General features: G+C 38.8%; 1 protein-coding gene across 1 annotated transcript; it reads left to right on the forward strand.

Moving 5' to 3' along the window:
• The first annotated feature begins 593 nt into the window (after positions 1 to 593).
• Positions 594 to 9,630, forward strand: Tim8 (translocase of inner membrane 8). Its single transcript, XM_045740715.2, has 3 exons — positions 594 to 892; positions 2,208 to 2,308; positions 8,980 to 9,630. The coding sequence occupies exons 1-3, from the start codon at positions 727 to 729 to the stop codon at positions 9,148 to 9,150; spliced, it is 438 nt and encodes a 145-aa protein (XP_045596671.1). The 5' UTR covers positions 594 to 726; the 3' UTR covers positions 9,151 to 9,630.
• The last annotated feature ends 1,365 nt before the right edge of the window (positions 9,631 to 10,995 follow it).

Raw genomic sequence — 10,995 nt, forward strand, 5'->3', positions numbered from 1 at the left:
TCCCTGTAACCTACCTTACCCTTCTATTGTCAACCATTGTCTGTTTTTTTTCTTTAAAGAGCGCTGTTTGTCGACATAATTGTATTTGTGCTGCTTTTTCTTCTATGTTTTCATTCTACTCATTATGCTCAATTAGTATTAAGCTTGTCATTTAAGTTTATCATGCCCGAAACGCTTTGCGTAATAGTGGCTTTAGGCATTGTATGTACTAGCTATACCTATAAGTCAAACAATCCTTGTAAATATTTATTGTATGTATGTACCTTACCTAAATAAAATTGTATTGTATTGTATTGTATAAATTTCAAGGCACCAATGCCCGAGGGTTTAGCTTCGGCTCTTTGCAAGTACGCGCCTAGTTGTGCGTGCCGGGGTTGACCTTTGGCTCTTTACACTTGCAACTGCAAGTGTACTTTGCTTTGTGAACTGCATAGTGAACTGCACATTGCTTTAGATCTCTAAGGATTTGTTCCGCGACATATCTGCTCATAATAACACGATAAAATAAAAAAAGGTTTTGTTGAGCACCATCTATTGGAGGTGTTTGTAACTAAGATTGGTGGCGAGTGGCGTGTGAGGGACTTGAGGCCGGAGTGTCTCATCCCACTCACACTCACCCCCTACTGGTGTAAACAACGCCACTCACTCAACCCATTGCCAGGGGTGAAGAACCGGTTACGCCGGTTGAGCGAGGACGGTGCACCAGAGAGAGACAAGCGAGTAATCATGGGCTGGTTCTTCGGTGATGGTTCCTCAGAGTCGACCTCGGAGTCGCCCTCCACCGCCCCCTTCGACTCCAACTTCTCCTCCTCGTCCTCGGACTCCGGGTTTTCCTCCAGTTTTGACTCTGGGTCGTCAAATTTTGGTGACTCGTTTAGTTCACCGGGCGCTGGTATGTTAATTAAGGCGTTACACCTCAATACGTTATGAACTTAAAGGTCAGGGAAACACGATCACAATGTAAAATTACTTACAACAAGTATTGATGTGTTGATATTTTAATTTCAATACAATTAAAAAAATTTTTTTTTAAAGGTTTCAAAATATTTATTACATTACAAATTAAATATAAGTAATTTTTTACTTGAACTGAGTTGCTACTTCCTCCTAAATTTGATATTGCACATTGAGAGCATTAGTGCAATGACCACCACAGCAGATTCCGGTCCGGACACTTGGTAGGCCTGTACAAGTCTAAGAGGCCTAGTGTATGTGTGGTACCTGAGCCTATGCACCAGAGAGCCAAAGCCACACAGAAAAGGGCATTTAAATAATTAGGCATAATTTTTTTTTATATATACAAGAGATCTTTTAGGCTTTTAACTTCTTATTGGAGCACATTATATTAGCATTCCTGGTATTTTTTCAGTACAATAATACAATGATGGAGGTGCTATATAGTAGTGTTGCTTTGTGGGAGCAGGATATGGTCAACATTATTAGGTAACCTTATTTAGGGTCCTGGAAGTACAGCCGAGTTTGTTCTTGACTCGCAATCGAGAATTCCGCGTTCGAATCCCGGGTGGGCCAAAAATGGTTGGGTGCGTTTTCTATCGCCTAATGCCCCTGTCTACCTAGCAGCAAATAAGGTACCCCAGAAGTTAGTATGCTTGTTGTGGGGTTGCTTCCTGAGGAGGGTCAATAATTCAACCCTGGGAGGTAGGGGGAGGACCTTCATATAAGTCTAACATGTACTGTATGTATAAATTGGCTGCCTGTTCCCCAACACAATGAATTATTATTGTTAATTTGTAGATGAATTTAAGGTTATTTAAGATGATTTTGGGGCTTTAGTGTCCCCGCGGCCCGGTCCTCGACCAGGCCTCCACCCCCCAGGAAGCAGCCCGTGACAGCTGACTAACACCCAGGTACCTATTTTACTGCTAGGTAACAGGGGCATAGGGTGAAAGAAACTACCCATTGTTTCTCGCCGGCGCCCAGGATCGAACCCAGGACCACAGAATCACAAGTCCAGCGTGCTGTCCGCTCAGCCGACAGGCTCCCAGGTCAACAAGGAATATAAATATAATATAATGTAATAATGTAATTTTGGCTAATTTATACATGCCTGTACTTTACTATGGACATGTTTTGTTAAAGAATGGTGGACTTTTATTGTAGAATGGTGTATTTGCCAAAGAGAAAATATTTAACAAATTTGCCCTCATTATCTAGACTACTAGTTTTATAAAGTTATTAATTTGCAGGTTTTGACAGTGGCAGTGGTGGAAGCATCGGTGGGGGGAAGGATGCAGAACTGCAGTCCTTTCTCATGCTTGAACAACAGAAGGCACAAATGCAGTCAATGGTGAGTGCAGTAGAGGAGTGCTCATTTATATGTAACCATTTTGGATAGTATTTTGACCTTTGCAGAAGACTATGAAGCCGTATTTTCTTTGTGATATCCTAAATGCTCTCTTAATTTGTGTATGAGAACAGAGGGTTGGCTTTTAGAGCCCTGCCTCTTAGCTACTGTACAGTGCCTGGTGTGTGTATATACCTTCCAACAACCTAGTACTCTTGTACATCCTTTTTAAAGGCCCTGTGAATGGTTGCTTCTACCACTTCCAATACGCTTCACTTGTTAATGACTTGCTGCATATGAGTACTTCCTTGCATTTCTCTGTCAAAACTTATTCCAATTTTGCACCTGTGCCCTCTTCTGTTGTCTCACCTGGAAAAGACTTGTTTCCATTTTGACTATTCCCCACAGTGAAACATATGTGTTGGGATTATGTCACCTCTGGTCCTTCTCTTTTCAGGTGTTGCTAGGTAAGTTCTCATGCCTGTTCTTATAGCTCATCATCTCTTTGTCACTGGTACTTGTCTCGTGGCATATATTCAATAATTTAATTAGTTTTGTCAAGGATAGGAAGCCCATATATATATTTTAGGGTTGTATCTTCCCATTATTGAACTACTGACCCTCCCTTGGATGCAACCCTCAACAGTTGTCTAATTCCAGGGTGCCTATTTACTGCTAGGTGAACAGAGGTATTAGTTAAAATGAAATGTTCCAAACCATTTCTATCCCCCACCTGGATCCCTGATTGTGTGTTAAGAACAAAGCTATGAGACTGCTCATTTTTTCTTGTGCTTCACTGTCTGGATTCAGTGTTGTAGCTGCATATTCTAGGATTTGCCTAATGCATGCTGTTTCTAGCATTTTGAAGGATTATGTTGGCTAATTTTGCATATGCTGTTGAAAGTTTTGTTATGTACCTCTGGTGTTAAGGCTGGTGTTATGTTCATTCCCAAGAACCCAATCAGACAGGGAAAGGGTGGACAGCTGGAAGAGAATACCAAGCCCTGGTTGATACCTGGTTGATGGGGTTCTGAGAGTTCTTCTACTCCCCAAGCCCGGCCTGAGGCCTGGCTTGACTTGTGAGAGTTTGGTCCACCAGGCTGTTGCTTGCAGCGGCCCGCAGGTCCACATATCCACCACAGCCCGGTTGGTCCGGCACTCCTTGGAGAAAATGATCTAGTTTTCTCTTGAAGATGTCCATGGTTGTTTCGGCAATATTTCTTATGCTTGCTGGGAGGATGTTGAACAACCGTGGACCTCTGATGTTTATACAGTGTTCTCTGATTGTGCCTATGGCACCCCTGCTCTTCACTGTTTCTATTCTGCATTTTCTTCCATATCGTTCACTCCAGTATGTTATTTTTTTTTACTATGTAGATTTGGTACTTGGCCCTCCAGTATCTTCCACGTGTATATTATTTGATATCTCTCGCCTTCTTTCTAGTGAGTACATTTGGAGAGCTTTGAGACGATCCCAATAATTTAGGTGCTTTATTGCATCAATGTATGCCGTACATGTTCTCTGTATTCCCTCTATTTCAGCAATCTCTCCTGCTCTGAAGGGGGAAGTGAGTACTGAGCAGTACTCAAGACGGTACAGTACAAGTGATTTGTATAGTACAACCATTGTGATGGGATCCCTAGATTTGAAAGTTCTCGTAATCCAGTTGATCATTTTTCTGGCTGATGCAATATTTGCTTGGTTAAGCCATGGTTAGAGCTGGCAATAGAGAGGCCAGTTTACTCAGAGAGTACTTGAGTTTAGTTTAGTTCATTTATCATGCACCCCATACCCATCCTGTGAGAATGACACTTGTTAGAGGAAAGACTATTGGCTCTCAAAAGTGATGAATCACAACTTCGGAAGCTGCAACCAGCATGGTTCAGCCCCATGAGGTAAACAGATCTATTTTACGTAACCTGTAGTAACTATTGGACTGTTACGCAAACAGGCAGGTATGCCAGGTGCAAGGGAAGTGTCAAAAAGTATCTTGCTCAATCCCAACCATTTAGCCTGGCAAGGGAGAGCATTTGAAGCTCCAGATAAGGAGTAATCACCAATGTGACCTAAGGACAAATTTGGTTAAATCATAAGCTGTCAAAATGCACAAGAGTTGAGCCAAAATGTAATGTATACAGAATCTCATGGGTTTGTGTATACATCAACAACAACTCGCCATCCACATGCCATGCAGTGGAGAGCAAGTTGCTTGAAAACAGTTTCAAGAGTAGCCAATCCATACAAAAGGAACTTGGAACCTTTGAAGTAGGTATCTGGTGGAGCAAGGGAGGCACAAGCCAAATACCAGGGATAAGTAACCCTGGCAAACAGCCAGAGCAAAAATAAAACCATGCACAAAAAAGTCTTGTAGCATAGTGAAAAAATAAAGCAATGCCCCTCGTAGAGCTACTGTTCCAGGGAAAGTCAACACCTAGTAGTGGGGCTACCCCAAGCAGACTATATATGAATGAATGATATGGGTGGCTAGCCATCACCCCACAGCAATGATCGTTTGCGTTACAGTATTTACCTCAGGGTTACTATATTATTTCAGTCACTTGTTTTGTTGCATTTATCCTGTCTGGTGTTTTCTTTTCATGGCTTTGGGTTAGTCTCTAAACTCCAGACTTCCCTCACCTTACAGAAAGAACCAGTGTCTTTTCCTGGCTCCCAGTAGGTTAGGATGGGCTTTGGAATACTGGTGCAATTTCTTAAGGTTTGGTAGTAGCAGCGCTCTGAGCTCTGGAAGCTACTGAGTGGGCTCTTCCAGATATATAAATGTGTTGACAATTTTAAGGTTGTGTTGCTTTGCATGGACAATAAAGGTGAATGCAGACCCAACATTGAGCGAGCCGTTAATCCTCGCACAGGAATCCCACATTGAACCTTCACAAAAAAAAATGCATGAAAAACATTGAATATATCGATTCCCTTACAAGTCATTTTTAGAGCCTTGCAGAGCAGAAGATCTTGTTCAATCATGGTTTCAAATTTGTAATAGACGTAGACCATCAACTGCAAATTGTTGGAAACTTCCATAATTTCATGCAGATGAATAGCAAACTTGTGACTTGGACTGATACTGCAAATAAGTTCTGCCTTTGTCTCCAGCAATTATTTCAATTCAATAACTAATGGTATTATTTGACAATGGTACTGCTGCCACTTTTCATGCTTGGTCTGACCCACACATTATTTTTGTTGATGTGAATAGCATCTAGCTGGACGAGTGCTTCCCTCTATTGGGGGAAGCGCTCATGTGTGTGGCATCTGGCACACACATGATAATGTGTGGCATCATGCCACACACATCCATGTGTGTGGCATCTTTGATTTTGCAGTCAGGTAAACTACTCAGCAGCTTGCTTTTCTCGGTCTTTTGATTAAATGTTTCTTTGGAAGCCTTGTTGGAAAGTTGCTGCTTATTTATAATTCCTTCTAAATGTTGAAAATGTGATGGAGGCATGGACAACAATGTTAGCCGTTTCTGCTTCAGAGGGTCTTGGAGATTTCACTTTTTCAATGACTCATTGCATTGAGTGGCAGAGCACATAATGCATTGGCATTTCATCACTCCGTTGTTTTCAATACTGGTGAAACCGAGCTCAATGCAGTCTGGCACATAAGGATGTTTCACTCATTCTAGGTAAGAAAAAATGAAAATTATGATTTGAATTTGTTGCATTTAAGACTGAGGGAACAACATCATTTGCTATGATACAAGTTTACTACATTGTAGGGTGCTTTACTGGTACAATGCTTTACTGGTGCAGAGGCAGTGATATGACATGGAAAAAATAGAACTGTTAGAGTTGCAGTATAATGAGGTATAGGTATAAATAGGTATCTGTTTTCACTGAAATATGAATGGCACACAGCCAGCATGATACATACCTCACAGTTCACACTACTAAAGAGCTGAATCTCCACCCCCGCAAGCACAACTAGGTGAGTACACTACCACAGCTATCAATACACTACACCAAGCCTAAAGTTTATACTCTGGTAAATTTTAGTGTATATTCTGGGGTGTTGTTACCCAATGAAAAACTAGTTTTATTCGATTCTTGGTAATATACCCAGATTTACAAAGCACTGGTATAGGTGAACAGTCCAAGGAACATTTACAGCATTAGGTAAAATTGAAAGTGTGCGCTGCAATGATTGTCATATTTGACAGTTGAAGGATTATAATGCAATGTTTATTGGTAGGAGAGGGAAGAGACCAAGACGATAGGATGCGGTGTGTGTGAGTAACCAAGGATTGAGTATGGAGAGGTAATAAGTTGAGAGATGGGATACCTTCCTTGAATGCTTATATGGAGTTAAAGTATATCTGTAATAATAATAGGTAATTACAAATAAAATACCAACTAAGTGTAATTTCCTAAGTGGTTACAGGATGAGCTATGCTTGTGGTGTTCTGTCTTCCCAGCACTCTTTGCCATGTAACGCTTTGAAATTACTGATGGTTTTGACCACCACCACCTTCTCGCCTAATTTGTTCCAAATGTCTACCGCTCTATTTGTGAAAGTGAATTTTTCTTATATTTCTTTGGCAGCTTTGTTTAGTTAGTTTAAATCTATGACCTCTTGTTATTGAAGTTCCAGGTCTCAGAAATTTGTCCCTATCAATTTTACCGATTCCCGTTACTATTTTGTACGTAGGGATCACATCGCCCGTTTTTCTTCTTTCTTCTAGGTTTGGCTTTAATGAATCTAACCTCTCCTCATAGTTCTTGTCTTTCAGTTCTGGGAGTCATTTAGTTGCATTTCTGCCCCTTTTCCAGTTTGTTGATGTGCTTCTTAAGATATGGGCACCATACAACGCTGCATATTCCAGCTTTGGTCTAATAAAAGTCGTGAACAATTTCTTTAGTATTTTGTCATCCATGTATTTAAAAGCAATTCTGAAGTTAGAAAGTGTAGCATAGGCTCCTCACACGATGTTCTTTATGTGGTCTTCAGGTGATAGTTTTCTATCTAGAACCACCCCTAGGTCTCGTTCTTTATCGGAATTCTTTACAGATTTCTCACATTATTTATAGGTTGTGTGGGGTCTATGTTCTCCTATTCCACATTCCATAACATAGCATTTATTCAAATTAAATTCCATTTACCAATTGGTGCTCATACTTATTTTGTCCAGGTCTTCTTGAAGGGCATGACAATCATACAAGTTTCTTATCTTCCCTATTATCTTAGCATTGTCATCAAACATGTTCATATAATTCTGTATTCCATCTGGTAGATCGTTTATGTAGACAATGGACATTACTGGTACAAGAACTGAACCCCTGTGGCATTCCACTCGTGACATTTCTCTAGTCCGATACATTGCCTATGATTACTGCCCTTATTTTCTGTCGGAACATTTTTCATCCATTTTAGAAGCCTACCTGTCACTCCTCCAATTTGTTTAAGTTTTCAGAACAACCACTTATGTGGAACTTTGTCAAAAGCCTTTTTTAGGTCCAGATAGGTGTAGTCAACCCAACCATTTCTTTCCTGTAAAATCTGTGGCTCAATCATAGAAACCGAGTAAATTCGTTACACAGGATCTTCCAGATCGAAAACTATACTGTCTGACTGTTGTTGTAATTTTTCTCCAGGTGTTCTACCAATTTAGTTTTAACTATTTTGTCCAATATTTTGATTATTACACTTGTCAATGATACCAGTCTATACAGTAATTGAGCGGGGGTCTTTCCTGCTGCCACTTTTGTAAATTAGAACTATGTTAGCATTTTTCCACACATCTGCTAGAATTCCTGTACACAGGTATGCCTGAAAAATCAGTTGAAGTGGAATGCTGCACATTCTCTTGGAACCCATATTGAAACTACATCTGGGCCAATTTCTTTGTTCTTACTTAGCTCCTTGAGCATATTTCCAGTTCATCTCTAGACACCTCTATGTGCTCTGTTGTTCTCTGGAATTCTTATTGTCTGGTTCTCTGAAGATTTAATTTTCCATGAAAATTGAAATTTTTGAAATAAAATTGAATTGAATGAAAATTGAATGAATAAAAATTAATGGATGAATGAAAATTGAATGAATAAAATTGAAAAATTTAAATAAATGTTTCTCATTTTCAACCTCTGAATATTATATTTTACTCCAATTTGTTGTTGATGAATTTATAGAATAGGCCTGATTCTGTTATACATTTGTCCGCTATACCTTTCTAAAAATTTCTTTCTGCCTCTCTCCTCACTGCCATGTAGTAGTTTCTCACATCTTTGTATCGCTGGTATGTTTTGGGGTTTGGCCTCTTCCTATATTGATTATATTTGAGACTGATTATTGATTGATTCTATATTGATTTGTGTACAAAACAGGTTACAGTGGATACATAATAAGTACAGTGTATATTATATAAAGCCACTAACCATGCACAGCATTTAAAACTGTAACCTCCTACTATGTTTGACCAGTTTATGATGTTTTCACGATAAAAATCCTGTATACGCTACCTATATTTAAACTGGTTGACTACATGACTTGGTCACTGTAACCTATATTTTTTTTCTTATATATGTTCAGTACAGTATACAGTGGCAGAAGTGTGTTCTTGTTCAGACTGTAGTTTTAGGTATGCTTTGTAGTAATGTAGTAATATAACAAGTGGCTTAATTGATATTTATAAATTGAAGAGTGAATATTTTTTCAGATCCACAAGATGAACGACATTTGCTGGGAAACTTGTGTTGGTGCTCCTGGAAGTAAACTGGACTCGCGCACAGAGACTTGTATTTCTAATTGTGTCGACCGCTTCATCGACTCCACTCTCTTCATCACCAATCGCTTCGCCCAACTCCTTTCAAAATCAGGGGCCATGTGAGATTGAGATAATAGTTGGGTGAGGGGGGGGGAGGGTGAACAATGTTATTGTAATATTAAATATCTATTAATTCATTATGCAAATTTTATAATTATGATGTTGAACAAATATATTACACAAGTTAGACCTGAAACAGTGAAGGTATTGTAATGAATTTTTCAGTTAGGTTTTATCCCAATAACCATAAAAAAGCTCAGTTGCTTATTAGATGGTTTTCTAATTGTTCCAGTTGAATATTTTACAAGTGGTTCTTGGGTCCTACTGCACCTTGTTAAATATGTAGTAAGATTGAGAGCCTCAAGGATGCAAGATGTCATTTTCTTCAGATGACATGACAAGATGTAATTTCTCTTGTCTTTAGTACATCCTTCATGTGACCTGTGAAAAATTACTACCTGTTATCTGAAGGTTCTTTTTACTAACGTGGAACTTCAATATGTTGTATAGTATCAAACGAAATATAAACAAACGATTGTTGCAGCGTTCTGTTTTTTCCCTCTTAATTACTATAATGTCTGAATATAACACGCAAAGTGTGGAGGTAAAGATGGGATACTTCAGGGCTCTTGGATGAGAAAGTGTTCCATGCTGTTATAGAGAGGGCAAAATAGCATCTTATTTCTATTTTGCAGCTTGACTCAAATGTAAACAAACCATACAGCAGATGTCATTTTGTCTCTCTGTCCACCTGCCTATTTTTTCCTTGGGCAGCCACCACTAAAGGTTTTCCACATATAGCAGTGGAGGGGTGCATGCCTCTAGGCATATATTACACTCCTTACTTAAGACACCTGCTGGTTTGTTCAGAGAAATTTTGGGAGAGAAGTGCATAGCAGTAGACCAAGTGAAGCTAGCGTTTTCTTGGAGCTCGCTGGGCTGATTATAGAAGACGCACCTTGAGTCCTGAACTAAGAGTTCGGCCATGTCCATGGTCGTGTATAACTAATGTAGGATATGGGATACTTCATTAGTCACAAACTATACCTTTACACTGCCAATACATTAAGTTAATGGAGTAAATTTCCTTTGCTGTCGATGTTTCATTGTTCCACTTAGCCATACAGTGTATACAGTTTCCTGGAACATCGCAATTTTTTAAATTATGAAAAAAATTGCCTTCCCAATTTAAATTCATCACATTTATCCCCATGGCCTTCCTTATATTACTAATAAAGGGATTGGGGAATTTTATTAGCCTAATTATGTATTGATTGCACAAAGAAATTCAAATTCAATGTTTTCCAGTCTTGAAGTTCGAACATACAAACTGGAGACCTTGGAAAAGTTAAAAAAAATGTATTGATACTTAAACAAGAAAAAGTGACTGACTGAATTAGAACATTTGTATCTTAAAAATTTTTGCAATCAATAATTTGTTTTGAAATTTTAAAAATGGAAAAATTGATGGAGCATTGTACAAACTGACAGGACTTGAACAAATAATTGATACCAATGTTACAAAAAGCTCAGTCACTGAACATGTCCATAATCTTATCACAAAAATGGTTCATCGATGAACCCATCAAAGTTAGACTATTAAATATAATTGAGAATAAAGCAAAAACATGTACACTATTTTGTGAGGTACAAAAAAATTGAATAAAAAACAAATCATAATTTAAAAAATTAAATTACTACCCCTCGATGATTCAATGAATCTTGCACATTGAAAAGGATGACTACTGCTAAAGTTCCTACCCAAAATCATTTTATCTTGCACAAAAAGCCATGGATATAGTCTTATTTATTAAGGAAATACTTTACTAGTCTATAATTTGCTTTCTGTAAATCTATTCTTTATTGGTACTGCACCAACAACACCAGCTATGCATACGAGCGCAGCTC

This window comes from Procambarus clarkii, chromosome 13 (assembly GCF_040958095.1).
Source record: "Procambarus clarkii isolate CNS0578487 chromosome 13, FALCON_Pclarkii_2.0, whole genome shotgun sequence".
In the NCBI taxonomy this organism is placed as follows: Eukaryota; Metazoa; Arthropoda; class Malacostraca; order Decapoda; family Cambaridae; genus Procambarus; species Procambarus clarkii.